We start from the raw sequence: 26,696 nt of genomic DNA, 5'->3' as shown, positions 1-26,696 counted from the left end.
CTCGAGGACAGACCCAAAGTCCACTGGACACCTCAATACGGACACTTATGGTGCTGAGAAACTGAGCAGCTATCCCGGTCTGGACACATATACACACACACACACACACACACACACACACACACACACACACACACACACACACACACACACACACACACACACACACACACACTGAGGACAGGACCGTGTCTGTTCGAGACACACTCTCCTGAGGATGACACTAAAACTTGCTTTTGTTCCTGAGAGACACTTACGAGACAAACGGAGCCAAGCACGGTCTAAATACACTGAATCGCTGTGTTGGTGGGTCTTTCATGACAAATTTCACAAACAAAGCAATACTGGATTCAGCTTCTGTGTTGCTGCAAGATGTATCTACCTGTACACTTTGTTTATAAGAAGCCAGGGATGGGCATTGGCATTTTTTTGTACAAATAACATTGTGTATAGCTATAATCCTGAATGCACTGTTACAAGATAAGAACATACAATTTGAACTGAAGTTTTAAATAACAGCTTTGGTTGTATGCTCACATACAGGCCTTTGATCTGCATGACATAACTTACCTGTGTTAAAAATAAGTCCCTAAACAGAGAGTATTAAATTTAGATGCATCCGCAAAAAAATCTAAAATCTGCTAAAAACAAACTGCAAAAGAATCCTGAATGCAGCTTTAACATACTCACTAACACACATATGAAGCTTTAATTTGTGATGAATGACAATTTCTAGAATTCCCACATCTTTGTATTGGCTCTCTTACTACTGTAGTAGATTGTACAAATGAAATTCAATTCATACTTTGATCACACACTAGTGCATGCACAATAGATTCAAGTATTTTCTAGAGAATATAACCCCTTTAGACAAATCCATTAGAAGTTTAGGGCTATATTTGATAGCGGTCACCTCCATTTGGGATATTCTTTGTTACTAACTCAGGGAACTGAGGATTGTCGCCTGGACTTACAGGCAAAATAAGCAGAAAACAATTTGTTGCTTTCATACTTGTTTTCCCAGTTATTGTAATTTCACCGGTTCTCTTATGCTCATTCAGAATTGCTTGAATGGGTAAAAGCGGATGCTTGATTACATCCTGGTGCGCCGATGTAAACCCCTAACACACAAGTCAACTCAGCGTTTTTAAAAGCATCGTTCTTCCTGCAGAGAAGCCTGAAAGTTCATTTTTATAACTAAACTTTTAAATAAAAGTCTTCCAACAATATTACTGCTTTACATGACGTCTCATTCTCATGTTACTCCACCTGTTGTTTATGCGTGCATTCTTCAGTTTGTTAAAACCGGGAAAACAGTAAAAAGTCAGTAGAGTGCAAGTCAGTAGAAAATGTTTAATAATTTTCAAGCATAGTTTGCAAGTTCTTCATTCTTTGAGTCGGGATAACTTAAAAACATCTTGTAAGTTGAGCCTGGCTTTCATACAATAAAAATATTTGTGGAAAATCACACAGAATAGATACATTCACACACATACATGTTTCACAAATTTCTAAATGAAATATTTCATAAAACAAAGATTTTTCATATGAGGACAATACCTGGGAGGCATCTAACACACACAATACAAACTAACACAGTGTTCACAATGATATTGCAAACAGCCCGTAGAGGTTCTTCTACATTATTTGGGTAAAAAGCACCTTGAAGACTGATAAATACATCTATAAAAACTGGAGTGAAGGCCTTACATGGTGTTGTAGTCATAACACTAGATCTGAGTTACACAGATCTATAAAGCATGAAGGGTTCAGCGTTCACTAACAACTAGGAGATACACATCAGTGCAGGGACAGACTTCACAGCTAACCAGTTTTACTATACTGTAGTAATAAAGTACCTAAATCACAGGTCTTGACTGTGGTCAACATGATAACGATTTATCAATGATAATATTTGATGGCTGTACAATTTAAACAACAAAAAAAACATGGAGCAAGACGCTTTAAAGACATGAGAAAGCTTCTTATTGTTATGAAAATTTGACAAAATGTCCGTTCCATAATGCCCAAGTTTTATCACAGCATTGGTTGTTCTATAATTGCTAACAGTCGAACACAAGTGTATGAAATTCTAGCACCTTGTAAAGACAACATGACAGACTTCAGGACGGTGCTGTGAGAGTTAAGGATTCCGACCACATGACAACATTGACAACGGGCTGCCAGACGGTTTTCTGGATGAAAGCAGCTGCAACTTATTCATGAAGAAATTAGGAAAAATAAGGTTGTAAACACTTTTTCCTGGCATCAACTTTTATGAACTACAAAAAACTGAAGAAAAAAAAAATTCACATTATGAAATTGTTTTCATCAAACGACTAAAAATCACTGCATCTCCTGTACTAACTAATTAAGGCACTTAATCTTTAATGGAAGCTCTTGAGATGATAAATGTTGGCAGTGATATCTGCTGCATTTAGAGGTTATACCTTCCTGACTGAGAGGAGAGAAACCTGATCATTTGGTGGTTCATCATTTAATTAGAAAGTCCCACTGATTCCACTAGAAACACATAATGATGCAGATTAGTCGGTTTTCACAACAATCTTGTTGCAAAACGGCAAAACGCAGGTGTAAACTGTCTTACCCAGGGTCAGAGGTCATATTCTGCTGCACACTGCTGGAGGTACCACTCATACAGTTTCCCCTGTGGAGTAAAATCAACTGTGTGAGATTCACAATTCTGATGTTTTAGATTTGAAAAATTAAATGTAGTGAGTTAATTTAAACCTGCATTGAAGTTATAATTATTTAGATATTAATGAAATATTGGGAGTTATGGTCTGCTTTTTTTTTGTTTATGCAATAACCAATCAATGTATTTATATTCTGTAGTGCCCTCTTTATATAATAGTTTAATTTGCTAACGAATCTGCCATTCCTGCGCTGGATTCAAATCAACTTCTTATGGAGGGATTCACAGGAAATGTTATGTTATGTCATGTTATCCAGCGTTACTCTTTGTAATTATTTTAAAATGATATCTACCGACATTCTTGTGTCAACGTGTTAGCAGTAAAGCTGTGGTTCGTAAATCCCAAAAAATTAACTGAAATGAAAGATCTGCAGAGTCAGGTAATCATCCCTGTGTGTTTTTAAGGACGCTTTCTGCATTAAACAAAGTTATTATACATGTTGTTACTGCGGCTTTAACTTCTGTACTAAACTTGGCTTAATGGCACAAAATAGAATCTAACCTTCTTAGTTTTGACGATATCCTGGATATAATCACTGTACTCTGCCATCGTCCTCTTCTCTTTCTTCATCAGAGTCTTATTCCCTCGGCTGAAAATGAAGAACATCACAAAATGAATCTCGTCCTCTGGGTGTGTGTGTATGTATTTGTGTGTGTGAGAGAGTGTGTATATGTTTTATGTGAATCTACTTTATTATAAAATAGAAACAACTCTACTTTATTTACGCATTTAGTTTTAACTACTGTGGTTCCCATATCAACCAAATGGTCATGTGCATGTGTGTAGGGATGCAATTTACAACAAATTTCATTCTCAATTCATAATTTCTACAAAAAAATCTGAAAATACTGTGGTAGAAAATGTCCTTTAGAACTTCCTAAACCTCCAAAATGACATCTTAAAATGTATTTGTCTTGTCTGATAAACAGTCCAAAATCCAATTCTTTGTTTAGTTTAAACTGAAAATTACAGAAAATCTGAAATCTTTCACAATTGATAAGTTATAACTAATTCATTTTTGGCCTTCTTTTAAAGAAAACAAGAAATTACTTAAATATGTAATAGGTTTTCAAAGTGTTACACTGTCGATCTATTAATTTATTAATTAATATACATCAATTATTATTTTTCAGCCCCACATATGTGCATGTTTGTATTGTGCATTTGTAGCACTCACCCTGCAAAATGCTTTGCTAGGAAAAGCAGGATGTAGCAAAAAGCTCCAAAAATGATGACAAACACTACTTGTCCATCTTCTGGTATCCAGTCCCATAAATACATCACTATTCCCTGTGAGACACACGTTGAAAAGACACTCAGAGAACCAAGTACACTTCAAGAAAAATTTTGCAAAATGTGGAATGGAATTATAATTTATTGTAATGTTAGTTTTCAAATTTCACCGCTGTGTCTCTCGGGACTTACTGTGAAGATGGAGATTGTCCGGGCCGGTCCTTCACCCAGCAGCTCATCTAGCTGCTCTTTGGAGACTGTGTTCACAATGAAACTGAGGATAAAGAAGACCGGGAGGAAAATACCCAGAGCGCCACACAAAAAGGAGTGAAGACGGACGCTTTTGTTGTGAGTCACATCAGCCCTGCGTGAACACGGAGGAAATCTGATTTAATATCACATTTTCTGCATCAGATAATAATATTGGGTGACTCTTATCTTCATAAACACACAATATGGTTTATTTGCTCTGAGATGTCATTTTGCACCAGGATAAATTAGATTTGAACACAGTAACGCATGATATGCTGAAGGTTGAGAGGTCAAACCTGTCCTGCTCCAGTCTGCTGCTGATGGTGGAACAAATAAGGTCACAGTCCTTCTCCAGCTGATCCAAAGTCTTTTGAACAGCCTGGTTGATGGTCTTCTCGATGGTCTGACACACCCCATCGATCTGGTTCACACAGCGGCTCGGCTAAACAAAACAAAGGCATCTGTTTTTGAATAATTGTACAAACATGTGTGCGGCTGTGCATCTCGAAGAGGGACGGTCTGGACAACCGTCCTGAGGGTATTTTGACTGACAGGCATGTGCACTTAGCAGGAAGTGAAGCTACACTCGCTCAGCGAAACTAAAATGGAGGTCGGGAGGTGTGCACAAATCTACCGCGCAGAGAGGAGCTTTGTGGTTGTAGATCACCAGATGGTGCAGTAATAACTCAGGACTGGTGCTGCTATTGTCAAAGGTGGCTTATCAGAGGCCATGGTTTACAACCCCTAACCTCCCGTCCTCCCCCTTCCCCAAGAGTGGATAACTCCACCAGTCATCATATTGCAAAATGAATCATCCTGTTCCAGCCATCAAGAGCCACCAGGAAACCTGGAGTGGAGAATTTACACTCAAGGATAATAAATTGCAATCCAGACCCAAGATCAGACTTGGACCTGAGATCTGTCGAAGGACAGATCTGGTGGAATTTACGGTTAAAATTAAAGCATGATAATCTTGGCTCAAGTTTATTTAAAAAAATTACAAACTACATCCTGTTAAACGGCCATCAGGGGAATATATAGCGGTCTTACCCTTTGTGGATTGGGGATGTATATTGTTGGCATATCAAAACCACATTTGTTGAGACCTGGGCGGCGACACAGCTCCTGGACTATCTGCATCATCACCCTCTGCAGAAGTGAACAATATAAAGGTCATATTTTTAGGATCAACATGACTTCTTTGGCTGCAAATCTAAGGAAATAAAAAAAAAAAAACATATATTAAGTGAGCTACCTGTCTATCTGTTTCCTTGCCAGCTTCATCAGCCTTGCTGAGGTAGAACAATAGTTTGTCTCCACATTTCTCACTCAGATTTTCTACAATGTTGAGTGTGCGTTTGCAGAGCGCCTGGCCCATTGGGTCAAAGAACACAAATATCAAATCGGCCTGCTCTCCTGTTAAAAAAACCCAAACAAATATCCATTAGAGAAACGCAACAGTTGTAGAGAAGATTGTAAAACTTAGAGCTGCAAAGACATACCCAACCATGTGATGGCCCTGTTGACATCAAAAGGGTAGACCATGTCTCCGTCCACCAAACCCGGTGTGTCCACAAATGTCACCAGACTGAACTTCTTCTGCTTGGATGTGGAGATCTCAGCAGACAGATAGTCCATAACACCTGGAATATAGAAAGACTGAGTGCGTAAAGGTGCTTCTTTCATAAAGATAAATTCAAAGTAAATAATGAAGAGTTACGTCGCAAAGGAAGCTGTTTCCTCTAATAGCTATATAATCATAATGTGCTACTGGAAACTGCAGTGCGGTCAATACTTGGAAACCTGAGGGAGGCCAGCGACATTAAAGATCAGGAACGCAGTCAACGTTTTTTGCTTGCGGGCTTGCATTTGGAAAAAAATTGAATTTGTAATTGAATTGCAAAAACGTTCAGAATGATCTGGTTAAAGATGTATGTTAGCTGTCGACACGCACTAACACATCCGGGAGAGAGAATCAATACATTGTGATTTAACTCAAACAGCAGCCACACCCTCACAGTTAAAACTCATATTTGAACACAGCAAACATTTGTTAGGTCTCAGTTTTCTCATCGTCTGTTGTTATGGTTACACACAACAGCTCTTCAACTGGCAGCTTTAGCGCGGGGCGTGGGACATAAAGCTAGCCAGTGAAGAACGACTGTGAGGCAACGCGCTGTGAGGTTACTATGAGGCTCCACCACAACCCGAGTCCCCCTCAAAGCCCGACTCTGAGCACCAGAACAAGATCACTATTTAGACACCATTGACAAAATAATCCTACACACCACCCCATACTCCCACCACACACACACACACACGCACACACACACACACACACACACACACACACACACACACACACACACACACACACACAAACACACAGGCCTGGGATGACACTGAGGCTGTTTCATAGGAAGAGGCAGGTGTTAACAGCCAGCACAAATCCCATCCTTGTGCTGCAGCGAGCAGGGCCACTGCTGCTGTGGCACATTAGCATTCCCTTATGTTTCTCTTACATCCGCATGGCCACAGCATCAATGCATCTGCCTCCCATCACACATCTTAGAAGTGTATCCCCACACTCTTGCAATACCAAGCCATGATTGTCGCGGCCCGAGGTGACAGTATGACTGTTGCTATGGTAGGAAAAACATCATATATATGCAGATGTCATCAAGCAGCTTCATGTTATATCTCTATAAGGCTGCTGGTCTATACTTCCCTTACACATATATGCATCTTTGCAATACTAAAAATACAAGAAACAGCAATTATGTAAGATGAAAAAAGCCTCGATTCAGACATTATTTGCCCCTCTATTTGAATATAGTCCTCTGAGTCTCTGAGAAAGGTGAAAAGGAAACGAGAGCGATAATCACCGATGGGTGCTAAGTTCCTAAAGTGACTGTAACTGAGAAGGCTACACTGGAGATCCTGTGCAAGAGGAAAAGGGCAAAGGCTGCAATAATGCTGCATCGACCAAGACTAAAAAAGAACTTGTTGGACTAAACAGGTCAAACCAGACGCAGTGTGAATACATCTTAAGGAAATGACTGAACAACACGGCCACAAATCTTTGTTGATTAACAATATTAACCCATTTTAAAACAGTTGACCTCCATGCAGCAAATAGTCTAAACTCTTGACAACAGGTTGATAAGATCAATACTAAAACATCCTTTATGTAAGTCTAAAACAATATTAACAAGTATCTCCAAGCATATCCCAGAGGAGATCAAACTGTATAATCGGCAGCTTCTCCCCCATAAGGATATACAGTGCTTTTCTGATGAGTCATCCTCAGTCCCTGTAACAGGTAAACAAATGCCTGATAAAGTGCTTTTTCCAGAGTCGGCGTTGGACTTCCAATGAAAAGCTTGCTTGTATTCCAGCAGCAGATTGCTGGTGCTGCTCGGGGCCTGCGGAGTGGAGCTGCTGCTGGGCTGTGCCGTCTCTAATGGCTGTGACATTTCTCAGCAGCTCCTCCTGACTCCACTGCACTGCCGTCGATGGGGCGTGTGACTCACGAGCCATACCGTGAGCGTTCTGGTCCGCACCCAGTGAACCCTCGCTCTCTACACACTTACTGTCAAACGCACGCACATACATTACCAACCCTCCCCCATCCACACTGATGCTCCCACTCAGACGGCAGGCACACCCAGACTTTCTGCACGACCACCTCAACATCCAGAAGCTTCAGACCACTGCTGACGCACGGAGAGCTGAGACCAATTGTCTTAAAACAATATGCAGCTAATTTCCTTCTTTTTCTTCAATGTGACAGTTATCTGGACTCCCATATCTCAGAAACAAAAGGCACAAATGTGATGAGATGGGAACAGAAGTCTGGTCTGATTTATAAATAAAAATGTAATACGTCAAAGATGTGACTCAGCGCTGAATCATCAAGGTGAAGCACCTAAACTGATAACTGAAACATATATACAAGCAAAATTCCCAACTTCAGAACTTAAACTGAGTCTGTAGGCTTAGATAACTTTAACATCTCCCAGGAGGAAATGGGCCACACGGCAGAGCACTATCTTAAACCTCAAAGGAACCAATCTGTGGCTGCAGCTCGTGGTTACATTCAACTCCTGCTCACTATTCCTAATGCTGCTTCTCCCTGCTGTTCCAGCTAATGTAAACACTTTATCCTCTCTTTGATGTTTTCTATCAGGATGCCAGCAGAGGGGGAAAAAATCAATAAAAACCACAGTCATTTGCATTTATCCATTGCACATAAGTGATGACAATAATTAGGATTTTCAGGTACTACAGAGAAGTAAATGAGCATGTGTTGAGAACTAAGACTGCAGTGTGGATCTTAACATCACACAAAAGGGAGAAATATGTCATGCTAGTTTCATTATCAATTGCAGGGAGCTGCAACACCGCTCAGATTACATAAAACATTTTGTAAACACGTTGTTCTTTTATATGAGATATTTAGAAATCTGACGCATCTCATTAGAAACGGGGCAAAATTTACACCTACAGTTAATATAAGATCATAAAATTGGATTTCTGTTAAGAATAAATAACAGTATCACTACATTATCAGAACAACATTAATATTGTACTTTTCAGAAAGCCATTATGACTTCATACTGATGCTAAAACAAGAAGAAAAGACTCACCTTTGAACTCAAGGAGTGGTCGAAAGTGAGGATAGAGATGAAGCGTTGCATTCCCCTGTGAAAGAGTTAAAAAGACAATGTTAGAAAAAACCTGATGAGACAAATACTAATCTTCTGTTCGTCTGAGCTCCGATCGCCTACTACAGAGTTCTCCATCTTCTCAGTACTTCGCACTCAGTCTTCCAAAAGCCGCTGCGCTGCAGCTCAGTATGCTGGCTTTAAGCTTCTCCTGTCCATAGGAGATAATCCTTCCACTCTGCAGTCCTGCACTGCAAATATATTATTCATCTTCATCACCTTCATCACAGCAGGATATGAACAGAGAGGAAGAGGATGAGAGAAGACGAAGAGACAGATGTCTCCAGAGCCTGTTTATATGCTGCAAAGAGGCATCCTCTGTCCGTGTGTGTGTGTGTGTGTGTGTGTGTGTGTGTGTGTGTGTGTGTGTGTGTGTGTGTGTGTGTGTGTGTGTGTGTGTGTGTGTCAATACAACAAAGCCCCTCATTGGAGCAGCATACAGAATGAGAAATCACCACCGACCGAGGGAGTGCCCCTCCATACAAGCTGACATCAAACCCATTGCTTCATCAACCTTTATGACCGGCTGCAGCTTCCGTTTCCATTAATGAAGTTAGAATTTCACAAAATCTCTCATCCACTAAACTGAGAAGTACTGTCTGAATATGAAATACAGATCATTAGAAAACTGATCTGAAAGTGAAATATAAAAGAATTCAAATGAAGCATGCCGCACAAAGCTGGTTATATTAATCGTGTTTCTCTTTTCAAGCATTAGTTGATGCTTTTGTTAAAGGGCTCTTCATCAGATCTTTTACACCTTAAGTTCTTCCTTACGAGTGCAGAAATGTTGGCCGTCTTCATGCCGTACTTACCGTCAGTGATTCTCTTTTGCGACCACTTGTGATGAACGTAAACCCCTGTGTTTCAATGGCAACACCTGCTTTCTGTATGTGCTCCTCCGCATACCTAAAATGACAGCAAGAGGCATTAAATGCATCAAATATTATTCTTATCTTTGATATTGCATTTAGAAGTACACAAGATATAAAGTAACAACACCTTCTTTTTACATTAAAGGGCTGCAACTTCTGTAATAATGTTATATCATATCATTAATAGTTGAGTTTTAAATGTCAGAAAATAATGAAAATTGTTATTTGTCACTGATGTCTTTACATTGCTTATTTTGTCTAAAACTTAAAGATTTTCCTTTTATATCACCGGAAGCAGGTTAAGCCAAAAACCCTCACATTGAAACAAGTGAATGATTAGCATTTGGTCAATTCTTTTTCAGTCTATCAACAAATCAATTAATTGTTTTTTTCATTTTAGCACTTAATCATTCAAATAAACTAGTCTGTAGCCTGTGTCAAAGGGTAGTTTACATGTTAGAGGATTGGTTGAAGGTGATCATTGTTGTTTTTATTAATTAACACCTCAGGTGGACAGACAATAAACAACGCAATGTCAAATAGGAAAAATCTATTTAAAAATGTACAACCAGACAGATAAAACTGTCTTGTATACTCAAATGTCTTCTTATAAATATAAATGTGAGAACTATTAGGATTAACATATGTAAAACTGCAAAAGATGAGAGAGTAACACAATTGTTAAAACTCATGCAAATACAGATGTTGATCATAAAAGTGAAAACTAGTCCTTCCACTCAGAGAGTATCCCAATATTTCCCCACCCATTAAGTTACTGCTGAAACCAAATAAATAACAACCCTGGTATTTAAATAATGGTTCATTAATGAGTACATAGAGTCTAACTTATATAGGATTTACATTAAGCTTAGATGGGTTATGTATTTTAGAAACGTTTTTGTAACATTTCTTTAAATTCACTTTACATCCCGACAGCAATCAATAAATCAAATGCTCTTACAAAAAACGGTATCTGTGGCTGTCACAGGACTGTAGTTAGCTCGTGCATGGGGTCTATCTAACTGGCTGCCTGGGTACGCACACTCATTGCGCGTCACCAAAGTCTTCACAAGCTGCTAGCTTGACAGATCATTTTTCGTTGTTTATGTTCGTAATGATAATTTTGGTGGAGAGGTTTCGGTTTCGGAGGGAGGCCTGAAGAGTCATGGCGTCATTGTTACCGACTTTGTGACTTTCTCGCTAGATTTGGTGACTTTTGGAGCTGGTGCTACTTTAAATGAAAACATTCATGACTTAGCTGAGGGAAACAATTCAGATGTAACATTGTTTCAATGGTTTCAACCCATCAAACAGACACTAGAATCTTCAAAAAAAACGTTTTGAAGACGTCCCTCTGAGATTTGGGACATTTTTCCTCTTTATAGATAAAACGATTAAATGGGAAAATAATCAGAAGATTAATTGGCAAAGAAAATAATGTTCAACCTTACTATAAGACCATAGATATTTTTGCTGTGGCGTTTTTAAGGGGGTATTGGTCCTTTTCCCAATATTTCTTGGGTTGTATGATACTATTGTGAGCAATGTTGCTATCAAAGTTAAGATTAATGTGATAAAGTACCTGGTTTCATCAGTTTTATAACCCAAAAACAGATATTTGGTTATTTCACCTCCAAATGGGTAATTATAATGTTCAATCAGCATCTGCTCAAAACAGTAAAAAAGAATGAAACAGGGGAAAAGGGTCATTATTTTTTAGTTTTTGTTTTCAGATTAGAATCTGCTTTGCCAGTTGTGTCAAAAAACACAAATGGCAAACAAACTAGACCCATTTGTCTTTCCCTGTCAAGTTTGTAAATCTTATATATCCACATTCCCTGTGTCAAAACTGCCGAACAGCTTTCTAACCAGTAAAGTAAAAAGTTGATATAAACAAACTCTTCATTCCCACATGGAACAAAGCATGTGAAGCTGAATGGTATGCTGTAGATCCCATCAACCTAAAGATGTCTTACCAGTTAATGAAGGAGCTCTTCCCTGCAGAGTGGTTACCCATTATCATCACAATGATCTTCTTTCTGGGAGGAAGGAGTCGGACTCCAAGGCTGCTGGCTATCTTCACCAGGCCTGAACATACACATGTACAAACACGCACACACACAGTGAGCAGGGCATGTTGCAATTAGGCATCATCACAATGTAAAGTGTGTAGATTTTAGATAAAGTTTCAAAAACAGTCTACATGGCAGAAGGCTAAGGAAAAATGTAGGGCTGCCCCTATCAAGTTGATTAGTCGACTAATCCGTCTTTTTAGTCTTAGTCGACTAAGACTTCTTTAAGCGAATAGTCATTTTTCAATGTTTTTTCATGCTGAATGACTTATTTTCCATAAACATATGACCACATCTCTGGTAAACACAAAACAAAATTAAAAAGTGCTTTTGTGTGGTCTAGAACTAAATGTTACAGATCTGCCAATTAAATCAAGTAATCAATAAGTCGACAAAATCGAGACTAAAAAACAATTGATTAATCAGATAGAAAAGCAGAAGGTAAGTATATGATGAATCATAAGTTTTGGGGGAAAAAACCCAAAAGAAGACAGAAACAAATTCCAATATTCCTTTAATGTTAACCAAATTACTTCCTTCCAGGAAAAATTCCTTGGAATCTTTTTGTGTTACAGTTTTAAATATTTAGTTGGATCTGAATGGAACTAAGGAATGAAGGCTCTAATGAATTACCTGTTCTTAAGTTGTCTGTTTAACATAAATGTACAATCCCTCATTATTCACTATGAATCTTCAATGAAACAGTGCATTATTAATGAAATGAACCCGCTCATAATGATCATCAGAGATATTACACCAGAGTAAACTATTATCCTGTCATAACTAAGACAAGACACATACTGAAGTAACACACCACCTCAAAGTGCTGTTATAAAGTTTGCACAAACATATTGAACAGAGTGTAACTATTTTACATTACTATTGAGGAGAAAACATTTCTCCAATTATTTGCCAGGACTATCAAACCAATTTTCTCATTTATAAATCAACTCCCCTGGCCTGAACTGCTTATTATACAGTTTATTACTGAAGGCTCTGTTTAAGCCCATGTCCCTCATATTAATGTAACATTGTGCATAATAAAACCAGTCAGTTTATTGGCTGTAGACAGTCAGACAGGTGCTGGAGCAGAGAATGTCATGTGTTTGACACTGACAGACAGCTGCTTCAGAACAAACTTCAGTCCAAATGAAGAGTTACCCACCATAACAGCACAGCTCTGCCTGCTAAGTTGGATCTACTTTACGGTCCTAACTACTCATTTTAATCCGCCTTATTGATTATTTACCGTTTTCGCTGTCGACATATAAACTGTGGCATTCTTTCAGGATCCTCTCACTCGGTGTGGTGATCGCAGACTCCAGAGGGTTTGCCACAGACCGAGGCTTTCTGCCCGACATTGTGAGCACAGCCGCCTCTCTGCTGTTTCCTAAACCATCGGCGGAAGAGTTTCAGTGTTGCACAGGGGGCGCTCCGGATGAAGCGCCCCCTTGCGGTCAAACACTGACATGACACCGAGTACAGACTCTCAATAAACAGGCAACAGGTTCAAGGGGATTAAACCTTTGACCTGCCTCTAAAAAAGTTTCTCAACCGGTTTATTATTTTCTGTAAACTGGAAACATGAACATGACCAAAACTATGATGTCTGCATTATTTTTTTGCCTCTGCACTATACTTTTGCTCTGGTTTATGCTTTAAGATGCTTGTTTAAGAAAGGAGATGCACTTATGACTTCTGGTGACTAGTAGTTCTCTTGAATACCTATGTTGAAGACACTTATTGTAAGTCGCTTTGGATAAAAGCGTCTGCTAAATGACTGTAATGTAATGTAATGTAATGCATTAAAGATAAAAATGTTAAAGCTGTTGTTGAGGGATCACGTACCAAAAAAGTAGTGTCTTACCGGTGCTTGGTTTTTAAGTCAGATCATTGTCAGCTCTTCATTCACGAAAGCAAAAAACACAAATGAAAACCATTTTAATTATAAGTGCAGTAGATAACTGCTCTGTGAGATGTTGCTGCCACTGTGTGGTGACTCTGTGTCTCTGATCCCTCAGTGGATTTTGTATTTCTGCACATTGCAAGAGAGAGGCAGAGCTTAAAGCAGGGGGCGTAACTTGAAGTTGCAGCTGCAGTTGGGTGGATAGCGAGCTAGCCGGCTAATTCCACCATGATTTCATGCTACACTGGTGGCAGTAACCCAGGGATCCTATAAAAGGAGGCAGGGTAATTAATTCCACATGCAGTTGATTGGAATAGAGCATCTTTGTTATTAATGACTCCAACTATAAAACTGTTAATGATATTTAGTCATATTAATGAGGGCTAACTTTAGCCAGCTCTCTTAATAATGTTTTCTATTGTTGTCAGGTGGTGGCTCTAATAGCCACATTTGCAAATCTGTAAATCTGGGCCTTAGTACCGTTTACACCGGTTACTTTTTATTTTTATAGTCATGACCTAAGTAAGTATTTGCACTTTGTTGCAAAACCAATGTTAGAAAGCAGTCAGGATGATTTAATGACACTTCCTTCTTTTACAGGTTCCTTGCAGAAAATGAGCCGTACAAAGTTGTCAAAAATCTGTCAGTAGCAATGTGCTTTCCTAAACTGTGAGTGTGAGCATTAAACATTATATCACTGGTTAGTGAGTTAGCTAGTTAGCTAACAATGCAAATTAAGTTTCAGTTGCCTAGAAATAATGTTCTCTGACTTCTTTCTTTCTCTTTCACTCCAGTGATTAGTTTCACATTGGGTGAGATGGTGTTTTTATTTTATTTATTTTTTATTTACTGATTTTCTCTCTTCCCACTCAAACCAATGTTCCCTTGGATTTTCTGCCCACAAGCACTCAAACTTTTAAATAACAGAAAATAGAGAGACTAAACACAAAAACAATGCTGATTATGAGTGAACAAGAAAAAGCTTTGTTGAACTATGTAGTGTTTTTTACATTAGATTTGAACTCCTTTTCAATAACCAAGTTAAACACTAATAAACGCTGAGAAAAGATAATGATCAGAAACAAACGTCATGCTCATGTCAGCTGTACGGAAAAGATGCTTGAGGCTACAAGATATTTTATCTTTAAACCTTTGACTTGTGTCTGTGTTTGTGCGTACTCGGACTTCAGAGCCCGAGAACAGCCTGTCTCATATCATCTGCAGTTGTGGTACTGAAGGTACTGGTATTTTAGCTCTATATTTGTGTTCATTGGGGCTAAATAGTGTTTCAAATATAGGTTCTCATTAAACTATGAAGCTTTAGCAGTAATCGAGTTGTATTTTTCAAAAGTACAGCCTTTTTTGGCATAACATTCGCTACATGTTGCTGTTGTTTTTTGCAGCCAATGAACAGAAGTTATCATATTTGGAATGCGGAGGAGGGAAGCAGAGGCGGCGGTTTTAAGGTCATATTAGGTCAGGAACAAATAAAGGATTGAATTAAGTAATGGCTAGTTTAAAGAGAAAATCCACCCAAAACCAAAATTTATATTGTTATTTACAGCCTAAATTATTTGGAAAGTTGTTTTTGTTGTTTTTTTGTGTTGTGAACATACAAGTGACCAGCCAACATGGACATAAAAGACACCAAAAAGAACGTTGCAGTAATAAAACAATATTTATAAAACATATAAGCATTACATTTTAAACAGACAAACATGTATCCTCTTGCTTCCTTTCTAAAACTAAAATCAACCAGAAGAAGAAATGCAGAGATTAAGTAATGTAATAACACATACAGTCTAGTAGCTCAAACCTTTTTGGGGTTTTATATTACGCACAAATTAGGTTTTATTGAAAGGAGGGCTTCTAGCTGTTAGTCACACGGTGTTCCTAGAGCTGCTACAGTGTTTGTCATGTGAGTGCTTCTTTTATCAGCTGTCCGTGGCACAGCTCCAGGATCAGTCTGAGGATGACATAATCACCACACCCTATCTGCAGCTCACACAACTCAATTGTACATTTTTAGAGGAATAACAGTAGTAGTAGTAGGAAATGTTTCAATTTTAATTTAGGGTGGATTTTTCACTTTAAGGTTTGAAAGGCCAGATCTAGCGTGACCAAATTCTCAGAGGCTCTTGCAGGATTAAAAGTTTTTGGCCTGTAAACTTTTTGGGTATTACGTACAGAACAGCATGCTGCTCAGAGTGACTGTGGGCTGATATTGGCAGCAATAAAGAGAAACTGATGTTGACTTGTATTTGAGTTTAGAAATGAATTGTTCTGTTATAGACCTTAAGTTAATCAACCCATGTGACAACCATTGATGTGATTGCACAGTAGACCTTAAACAGAAAAGTGCATTAATCTTTCATAAAATAAGATAAGATAAAATAAGATAATCCTCTATTAGTCCCACAGCGGGGACATTTGCAGGATTACAGCAGCAGAGAGGATAGTGCAAACAAGAGACATAGTAAACAACTGGCTGAAGGAGCTGTACAGTGCTGCCAGGGTGTCCTGCATGGGGTTTAGCCATCATTCTCCTGTCTCCCACCCCTGTCACCGTATCCAGTGGACACCCCAGCACACTGCTGGCCTTCCTGACAAGTTTGTTCAGTCTCTTCCTGTCAGGTGTCGAGATGCTGCTGCCCCAGCAAACCACTCCATAAAAGATGGCTGATGCCACCACAGAGTTGAAAAAGGTACTCAGGAGTGCTCCCTGCATTCCAAAGGACCTCAATCTCCTCAGCAGATAGTCTGCTCTGACCCTTTTTGTAGAGACGTTAATCACCATTGATTCATAGAGAAATCAACTGTGATTTACTCTTTTATGTTTTACTGACTTTACAATAAACTTGGGATAAAAGCACTTTAAGCTGGCCATATTTATCTGTCCATACATACATTTTTAAATATGATAATAACAGTCATTTTGAAATATTAAAATATGTTTTGCTATACTGAAAATACTATTTCCAGACAGTTGTATAAATCTTGGTATACTTTAGTAGTCTTCAATGCTCTGCTGATCGTTATCTTTTCTGGCACATGAATGAAGAACATTGGAATCATGACTGTTTGTAGGAATTGATTAAAATTAGGTGTTCCGTTCAATTAATTTAGGCAACAACAAGGGGAATATTAGTTCTATAGTTGGGTCGGCAGTTCCTTCTTTAGCCTCAGCACCAGGCAGGAATGTGCTTTGACCCCTTAATGAGTCTCCCCCCTGCGGCTGAGATCATATGCCGCACCTTACAAAAGGCTCCATTTATGTTAGTGCTTCGACTGAAGTGGAACATCCATTATAAATGGTCCGTTCAAACATTATTGTACAGCAGCTTCCAAAATGAACTTCAATGAGGAGTCTGCGCAACCAAAGAAAGAGGTGAGTTTGAATGTATCCTTGAAAAACCCTTTAACAACTTAGAAGGCTGCGATGGAAATGTGTGCTTTGTTTTGACCTGTAGCCAATGAATATGTTTTCCATCCAGAAATCCAAAGTCATCATGTTAATACAAGGTCTATTTTTTATTTCTTCAAATTTCCCCGCTGCGGGACTAATAAAGGATTATCTTATCTTATCTTATCTTAATTTATTTTTATTATTATACTTGTTGGATGTAAATGTAGTCGTTGCCCAAGATAGAGGAAAGAAGAATCAAATGTAGTCTATTCATTTCTTTATTAGACACTCTTTATAAAGGGATTATAAGTTATAAAGCTTTATGAATGGTTAATAAAAATCAATTCATTAGAAATCCCTTTGCTTACAGATCAGATCCTTTGTATTTGGAAATAATGCATGTTTCAATATTAGTTAATGCTTATTGGTTTGTCACATTCAAAGTATTCATGTCTTCAGTTATTCATGTTAATAAGCAGTTAATAATTAGATTTTTTTAAATGTATGCTAATATTCCCAGCAGGTCCATCAGAGGAGTCTTCATGATGAGAAAGATAAAGCAGACAATAATAACAAACATGTAGAATATCATGGTGCATTTAATGACCTTTGACCGCTTGACCTATTAATCAGGGCATTCAGACGACTGTCTGACTGCTCAGTTAAAAAAAGGTAAATGGATAAGGAACAATGGATAGATAATGCTATTCACATTACTTCACTGCCTGCTCTTCTAATGTTTGAAACATAATTGGAGTCAACACATCATGTTTACTGCTCGATCAGGCACATTTTGTTACCACCATAAGCCATGTTACATCTGTATCTAACATCTTATAGGCCTATGTTACACTATCATGACATTTAAGATTTATCATTAAAGTTCATAATAATAATAAAAAAGTTATTTATAGAGTTACCATATAGTCTATAGTCAGGAATAGTCTTTATATGTCTCTGGCCTCCTCTTAGGCTGCTATGAAACCTCTAATGCTGTGATCTCCACAGAATGAACCTACATTTAAAAGCGTTCATCCGATTTCAGTTTCGCGCAACAGATTCTCCTCGCTCAGATAGATGTACTTCTCTCTTTTGGAGAATTATTAAAGCAAATTGAATCTCCCATTTTGATGCAGCTACAGTGTAATGCCGTGAAATATTGATAAACACGGAATAATGAAGGCGATTATCTTCACTTCGCGGCACATTATGACAACAGATCACTTGTATCTCCCTCAGGATGAGGGATAAAATCATCCTCCCACCAGGATTTAAGTCTCCTGTTGAGAGCAAACTCTTTACTTGAAGGGTAGGCTTCTCTGCGCGCAAACAAACGAAAGACAATATTTGACTTTGAGCAAAACATCAGCAACAAAATGCCAACAGAATTTGCGGAGGAATATCAACCTCTGCTTATTAAAGAAACCAAAGATAAGCGACCAAAGGTATGTGGATTATAATAAAATAAGAGTTTAAGATAACAAATTGTATCAGTAGAAGCGATGGGGTGCAGATTTATTTTCATGAATACATGTAAATACTTGTTTTGTATCTGTTTTATTGCAGTTTCCCAACAAATCACTCCTGCTGGCTGCCTGTGCTGCGTGTATAGGGGGGACCTTTCAGTATGGATATAATATATCTGTCATTAATGCTCCCACAATGGTAAGAACCCTAATGTCTGTGTTTTGTTTACTACTGGTAAAAAAATATATATATTGCAGTCAGTTTTCCATCATCAAATGACAAACACTAATATACAAAAGGCTTACAGAGCCACACACCTATATAGTAAATATACAAGATTTCCATTATCAATAATTAATAGATGACAGTGAAGCCCGGCTAAGTCCATTTATACCTAATAATGGACACCTCATAGGGCATTATCCCGCTTATACCATGGTAACTCGGAAAAGAAAAATAATTAAGACCTTAAATTTATAATTTCATGCATGTTGAAAACAAAATGTAAATCTTTTTAATAGCAATAACTCTGTTTTCCAGGTAACACTCAAAGGTTTGCTAATACCTGGAACAGTCATTACCATCAAAATTATTTTATGCCATGGAAACTTTTAATGCATTAATAGTCTACTAATAGCAGGCTAAAACATAAATAAATATGGTAAATGCATACAGGTAACAGTCGATTGTTAATCAAATTATATTCTTATGGGAGCACTCTTGATATGCCTCTTTCACACATGACAAAACTTCGGTATTTGATGACTGTGGAATGAGACCAGGCTGTGTTCCACTGATAAGTTGTATCCTGTTGTATCCTGCTCCGGTGCTTGAATGTGTTTGTTGCTAGAACAGATTGCCAGTTTCCAGCCAAATCACAACTTAAAACCAGTGCACTTCAGTAAAAGCCAGAGTGGCACCTCGCCCGGAATAGGGAAACCGGGGCACCCTCCTGGAGCCAGACCTGGTAGGGGAGCTTGCCGGCGAGCGTCTGGTGGCCGGGCCTTGGCACATGGGGCCTGGCCGGGCCCAGCCCGAAAAAGCTACATCGTGCCGCCACCCTGTGGGCCCACCACCCGCAGAGATAGGCATTGGGGTCGGGTGCAATGTGAGCTGGGCGGCAGGCTGGGGCGGAAACCTGGGCGTGCTGACCCCCGGCATCACAGACTAGCTCTAGGGACGTGGAATGTCACCTCTCTGGCGGGGAAGGAACCGGAGCTGGTGCGGGAGGTGGAACGCTACCAACTAGATATAGTTGGGCTCACCTCCACGCATAGCACCGGTTCTGGAACCAAACTCCTGGAGAGGGGCTGGACTTTTTCCTTTTCCGGAGTTGCCCAGGGTGAGAGGCGCCTGGCGGGTGTGGGGATACTCACAAACCCCCGGCTGAGCACCGCTGTTCTGGAGTTCTCCCCGGAGAACGAGAGGGTTGCCTCTCTGCGACTGGGAATCGCAGGAGGAAAGTCTCTGATTGTTGTTTGTGCCTATGCACCAAACGGCAGTTCAGAGTACGCGGCCTTCTTGGAGTCCTTGGGTGGTGTTCTGGAAAGGGCGCCGACTGGGGACTCCATAGTTCTTCTGGGAGACTTCAACGCTCACGTGGGTAACGATGGAGAAACCTGGAGGGGTGTGATTGGGAGGAACGGCCTGCCCGATCTGAACCCGAGTGGTGCTTTGTTGTTGGACTTCTGTGCTAGTCATGGACTGTCCATAACAAACACCATGTTTGAGCATAGGGAGGTTCATAAGTGTACTTGGTACCAGAACACCCTAGGCCAAAGGTCTATGATCGACTTTGTAGTTGTGTCATCAGACCTGCGGCCGTATGTCTTGGACACTCGGGTGAAGAGAGGAGCAGAGCTGTCAACTGATCACCACCTGGTGGTGAGTTGGATCAGGTGGCGGGGGAGGCTGCCGGACAGACCCGGTAAACCCAAACGTGTAGTGAGGGTGAACTGGGAACGTGCTCCAATTATAGGGGTATCACACTGCTCAGCCTCCCCGGGAAAGTTTACTCCAGGGTGCTGGAAAGGAGGCTCCGTCCGATTGTCGAACCTCGGATTCAGGAGGAGCAATGCGGATTCCGTCCTGGACGTGGAACAGCGGACCAACTCTGCCCCCGCGACCCGGCCCCGGATAAGCGGAAGGAGATGGATGGATGGATGGATGGCTGCAATTGGGTGCTTTTGATTTTTAACCCCAATACATTGGTTTTGTTTTAAAAGCACTAATTAAAACTGACACTGAAAACAATGACATGACGTATGAACATATTGATTGACAAAGAATTAATAAAAATTGGAACGATAGACTAAAACACCTGTGAGATGTGACACCTGTGTCTGAAGGGACCCTAGTTGGTAGGATGAAGGTTAAAAGCTGGGCAATCCTTTTGTGAATTTGCCCCTCAGTGTTGTAAATAAGGTTTCTGAATTTTTTGGTAGCCAACACATTAATGAGGACCGGTGAACAGACAGTTTCACTGGAACTGCTTGGTAGTTGTCCATTATCACAAATTATTGGCCTACCTGCAGCCAATCAGAACCAAATATTCACCCATAACAATCTTTTTAATCAGGGATGAGTCCTTTTCATTTCACCTGAGAAATGTGCATATTGTGTTTTTCTTTTATCTCTAGCATGTGCAGAATTTCATCAACCAAACCTGGAGGGAGCGTTACCAAATGAACATATCAGCTGATGCTCTCACCCTGCTCTGGTCCACTATTGTGTCCATATTCACCTTAGGAGGACTTGTAGGAGTGACAATCGGTAGTACGTTGTCTGTGAAGCTGGGGAGGTATGGATAAGAACATTGAATGGCATATTCTGGCAAAATTATCATATTTTCAATTTTCTATTTCAGTTATAAATCTATAATGTAGGGTTGCTTTTCCAGGAAAGGGACGCTGTTGGCCAATAATATATTTGCATTAACGGCTGCTCTGCTGATGGGTCTGAGTTACCCTACAGGATTATTTGAATTACTCATCATTGGACGTCTTCTCACTGGAATGAATGCAGGTAAATAATACAGAAATACATTTAAACATCACAGTGAAACACATTTTTGTATAATATATGAAATAATATATAAATATTTGATTTGAACGTTGCTTGTCAAAAAGCTAAAATGTGGCCTTTTTATTTTTACAGGCATAGGTCTTTGTGTTCAACCTCTGTATTTGGGGGAAATAGCTCCGACTGCACTTCGTGGTACCATGGGAATGGGAACATCTATTTTCATTACAGGGGGGATCTTGACTGGACAAGTGATGGGCCTGAAGTAAGTAAATGCTGGGTATATTTGATTTTCACACACAAAAATCCACAGAATCTGTGTTTGCATGATTTAATTGCTATTAAGTGATTTTGTTCAAACATATCTGTGTGGTTTTACAGAGAACTCCTGGGCAAAGAAGAGTACTGGCCCATCCTGCTCTCCACCACATGTATCCCAGCCTTCCTACAGCTTCTCATCCTGCCCTGGTTCCCAGAGAGCCCGCGCTACCTGCTCATCGACAAAGGAGATAATGAGGGATGTAAGAAAGGTAAATATACACTGCAGCTGCTGAACATTTATTTCATTTTCAAAATCTGTGTGATTTTATCTTTTGCCTGCAAAGATTGATGTAGTGCACATGACACCGTGGTTTAAAAGGTTGAGGACTCCCTTTGTGTCGAATCACTAGAGACAGCGAGTCCTCATAGCTGTGAGTTCAAGCATGTGACAACATTCTGGTAACGCAACAATGATGAGATGAAATGAAATGAATGATGATTGAATAAATGACCCATGAAACCTTTTGAACAGATTCTCAAAAAAAACATACCCTGTAGTGTGTCCTGATCAGTTGAGAAGAATGGTGCATGTGGAGAAAACTACAATCACCACGCTGGTCATGTGTTTTCCTGTCGGCAGCCCTGAAGCAACTGCACGGTACATCTGGCTGTGATGGCGAATGGGAGGATATTGAGAAGGAGAGGAATAATTTAGTTGATTTCCAAGCCAAGAAACCCTGGGAGCTCTTCACTGATCGTAGTGTCCGCTGGCAGCTTCTCACCATCTTGCTGCTCAACGCTGCACAACAGCTGAACGGCATCAATGCTGTGAGTACATGATGGTGTACCTGTTGTCTTCCAATATCCCATGTCCTGCTGTCTCTCAAAAAGTTTAATCTAGTTCTCAGTAACAGCACTGTATTGTAGTATTTGTCAAAAGCTCAGTTTATTTATTTGTAATATGTTTTTTGTCTGTATTTCCTGTAGATTTACTTCTACGCAGATTACTTGTTCAGACAATCTGGTATTCCTGCTGATAAAATACCATATGTGACCGTTGGCACTGGTGCCTGTGAATGCATCACAGCTTTGACGTGTGTAAGTATAACTTTAACATTTTATTTTTGTGTGCATTCATTTCTTACAATGATATTAAGATGTTACATCAAAAATATTATGCAGATGCTATTAGTGCCTAGCTTTCAGAAGACAACAATGATATTTGTACACAACCTGTAAAAACATTAAAAGCTATACATGTATACGCAGCCTACTGTAGGCTGTGTATATTTTTGTTAAACCCAACAAAGTAGTTTTGTTGCCTAAAATGAACCAAACTGTCAACTTAATGAAAAAATAAGCTTCTCAAAGGGACCCCCCAGTCGCCTGAGTGAAAGTCTGTGAGTTTGACACATTCATCCACCATAACCCCCCAGCATATACTTTGTTGCTTTACTACTACTACTATTACTATTACTACCAAATCTTTCTGACAGAAAAGGCAAAATACACGCTTCAAAAAGTTAAATAATGATAGGTGCACAACAGAAAGGAGAAAACAGTCAGTACCTTTCTAAAAAATACTGTCAAGCATCGGACAAAAGTTTGAAAAGTAAAAACACATTTGAAATAGAGTCATACACCAAAGTGAAAGAATTGTCTTATAAAAAAATACAGCACAAGAACATGTGACATAAAACATGTTGTAAAGTAAAAAGTCTTAAGATGGTGAAGCATAAACTTTTTGTGGAGCAGGATTTGACAGAACTGACAATATACCATGAAAGGTCAGAGTAAAGTTTAAAGAGTGTTTGCCTGCAGAAGTTTTTTGGTCTCATGATGTGCTGTGTATCTCACAGAGTCTGCTCATTGACCGTCTGGGGAGGAAAGTGCTCATCACGGGAGGATACACACTGATGAGTATCTGCTGCATTTTATTCACGCTGACGCTCTCTTTTCAAGTAATTAACCTCAAGACCAGACACTGTAAAAATAAAAAGATATTAAAACTATTGTATTATACAATATCTTGCATTTGACTTTGGCTTTGTTCTAACAGTCTTTTTGTGATATTGTCTTTCTCTAAGGATGCTAGTCCAATAGTACCATACTTGAGCATGGTGTGTTTATTTGCTTTTATCCTGAGTTTTGGATTAGGACCAGGTAACAAACTTTTTACCCCATTGAAGTTATTCTTTAGCAGCTGCTGTTGCTCAACGGTTATAACTAACAGAGATTTCTTGTGTTGTTTCTTCTTCTGTGAAGGTGGTGTGACTAACATTTTGACTACTGAGCTTTTCACACAAACCGCACGTCCAGCAGCTTACATGATCGCTGGATCATTGAACTGGTTGAGCTTCTTCTTCATCGGCCTGGTCTTCCCTTTTATTGTGGTTGGTATCCAAAAGAGTATAACTTTTTATCATTTCAAATTAGGAAACAAAACTTAAAAGCTTGGATGTTTGAGAGAGTTAGACTCACTCTTGATATATTCTGTTTTTACTTGCACAGATCGGGCTGCAGCAGTACTGTTTCCTGGTGTTCTTGGCCGTCTGCTCCCTAATGGCGATATACATTTACCTTGTCATTCCTGAAACCAAGAACAAAACCTTCGTCGAAATCCAGGATGAGTTCAAGTGGTCCAGGCACAGAAAGGCCCACAATGGTGACAGAGCAAGGTCGACGCTGTTATTAACTACGACATAAAATATTACCCATGACTCAGGGGCCAAACAATTAATGCTTTTATTACGTCTAACATTATTAATGTCACAAAGATGAGTAACTGCCATGAGGATTTATAGTACACACACACACACACACACACACACACACACACACACACACACACACACACACACACACACACACACACACACACACACACACACACACACACACACAACACAGTATATCACTATAAAAAATGATGTTGATACTTTAAGTTATGGTACCTTACTTCATGGATGTACTGAGTAGTCATGATTTTATGTCTTTAGTTTACTTCCCAATATAAATTGAAGTTATCATTATATGTAATATTTGGTATGATAACTATCGCTTTGTATAACTTTCATGAAAAGTGCTCTATTGAGATTTTTCAATAAATATCCATTGGCAAGAGCTTTTTTATCTTTTTCTATTAGTGTGAACAATCTAAAAAATAAACTTTTGTTCCATTTAGGCTGTCTGATATTTCATTTGTATGACTTCAGTGTGGCATGTGACCTGGAGAACAAAGGGTTCATTGAAGGGTGTCTAAAGTAGGTATTTACAGAGGCGGAAAATAACTTTGGTAATTATTGGAGAATAGACTTTACTTGTTTTCATTTTACATAGTTACTACAAAAGAGCTCATGTGACATCCCAACAGTAACCATTTCAGTATGTGGGAACCAATTCCTCCAATTAAAAAGTTAAAGAGGATTGACACAAATTTACCTGTAATATCCTCTTAATTTTACTACAACAGCTTAAATGTAGGCTGCTCTGTCATTTCCGCTTGTTTCAAAAGGAAACACAACAAAGAGTGCTACTCAATTAAAGTAATCCTACCTTTCTTGAGAGTTTGGCTGCAATTCCCAGCTCTAATAAAAGGATTGAAATTAAGCATGGTAGCCATGAGGAAAGTTGATTCAGAATAGATTTCTTTCTTTTGCTGAAATTACTTTCTTTGGCTGTTAGAAGAAAATCCCTACTTAAAGAAAGTTGTGCTTTGTGATGATCAAAATAAACTGGAAAGAATAATGTTGAGTTGTACATTAATCTGAAAAATAATTTTTTAGTCATTTAGCCATTTTAGTCTTATATTTATGTCCTTCTGTGACATGAATGACGGCAGAAAGTTACACATTCCAGGTTTAAACCAACAAGTTAAACCACAAGTTGCAGCAAGTTGTTGTTGTCTCAGTCAGGAGCATAGACCATACATGACCAGATTAACAAAAATTTGCTTTACTTTACTTTACTGTCCACCCCTCTTTCTTCCAAGTACAGTATTCATAGCACACTTCCCATAATTATACCTCTCTTAGCTCCAAAAACACTACGCTTGTGCTGCAATATTTGCCCCAGGTCACACACTGTGGACAACATAAACAACAATTATAAAAAATATGGTTTTCACACAGTGGCCCTTGAACAAGAGGGCCTGGAGATAAAGTAATAATGCAGGGCATGTCTTGAGCTGCTTATCATTTCAGATGATATTGGACCTTAGTGGTGCATATAGTCAAATTTGCAATAAAATGAAAAAATAAATATAGTCAACCTGTAACTTTCAGTTCCCCCCATTCATTTAGCTTTGACTGTATGTACAATCACTAACGATTTATATATACAGTCACAGGCCAGCATTAGGTGTTTACAATTTGCAGAGTCTGCAGACACCTTATGGCACATGTAGTTCTTACAATAATGCTTTTTGTGCCTTTCTACTTGTGGGTTTTTTGTGAGGCCACGTAATAATAAAATCCTATAATTTGTTAGGATCATAAATATCTCCTCATTAAAACTATCCAAATGTCAAAAATGAACCATACATTAATTAAGTTACCCCGATGCATCAGGTGATGGAGAGTAGTGGAGAAAGTATTGAAATGCTTTCCTTTAGTAAAACTAGCAATGCTGCAACATTAAAGTTAAAGAACTTAAGTGTTACTAATAAAATGTACTTATAGTATCAAAAGTAGAACAGTGACCCCTGTGAGTGATACTGTTGTATATTAAATTACTCGGTTATTTTTACTAATACTTTAAT

The 26,696-nt window shown here is 39.0% G+C and overlaps 2 protein-coding genes across 5 annotated transcripts; one reads left to right on the top strand and one right to left on the bottom strand.

The window, feature by feature from the left end:
• Positions 1 to 2: 2 nt before the first annotated feature.
• On the bottom strand, positions 3 to 13,782 carry si:dkey-98f17.5 (uncharacterized protein LOC569123 homolog). 4 transcript variants are annotated; one of them, XM_054611073.1, is made up of 13 exons: positions 13,126 to 13,252; positions 11,781 to 11,892; positions 9,745 to 9,838; positions 8,852 to 8,906; positions 5,705 to 5,845; positions 5,458 to 5,618; positions 5,253 to 5,351; positions 4,499 to 4,644; positions 4,143 to 4,314; positions 3,895 to 4,007; positions 3,219 to 3,306; positions 2,609 to 2,668; positions 3 to 79 (listed from the first exon to the last, which is right to left on the bottom strand). In XM_054611073.1, exons 1-12 carry the CDS (start codon positions 13,235 to 13,237, stop codon positions 2,615 to 2,617), a joined length of 1,347 nt encoding a protein of 448 aa, XP_054467048.1. In that variant the 5' UTR covers positions 13,238 to 13,252; the 3' UTR covers positions 3 to 79; positions 2,609 to 2,614. The 4 variants fall into 4 exon arrangements, with proteins under 4 accessions (XP_054467048.1, XP_054467047.1, XP_054467049.1 ...); XM_054611072.1 differs by lacking the exon at positions 3 to 79 and adding an exon at positions 1,376 to 2,523; XM_054611074.1 differs by lacking the exons at positions 3 to 79; positions 13,126 to 13,252 and adding an exon at positions 13,744 to 13,782 and having other exon boundaries at positions 1,376 to 2,668.
• A 4,782-nt stretch (positions 13,783 to 18,564) lies between these two features.
• Positions 18,565 to 24,643, top strand: slc2a11b (solute carrier family 2 member 11b). Its single transcript, XM_054611759.1, has 12 exons — positions 18,565 to 18,633; positions 18,755 to 18,853; positions 21,295 to 21,455; positions 21,555 to 21,679; positions 21,812 to 21,941; positions 22,058 to 22,206; positions 22,578 to 22,765; positions 22,925 to 23,035; positions 23,797 to 23,898; positions 24,025 to 24,100; positions 24,203 to 24,330; positions 24,449 to 24,643. Exons 1-12 carry the CDS (start codon positions 18,565 to 18,567, stop codon positions 24,641 to 24,643), a joined length of 1,533 nt encoding a protein of 510 aa, XP_054467734.1.
• The last annotated feature ends 2,053 nt before the right edge of the window (positions 24,644 to 26,696 follow it).

The sequence above is a fragment of the Anoplopoma fimbria genome, chromosome 13, assembly GCF_027596085.1.
Source record: "Anoplopoma fimbria isolate UVic2021 breed Golden Eagle Sablefish chromosome 13, Afim_UVic_2022, whole genome shotgun sequence".
Taxonomy (NCBI): Eukaryota; Metazoa; Chordata; class Actinopteri; order Perciformes; family Anoplopomatidae; genus Anoplopoma; species Anoplopoma fimbria.
Note: the sequence above shows the minus strand (reverse complement) of the source record. Positions and strands in the feature narration are given on the sequence as shown.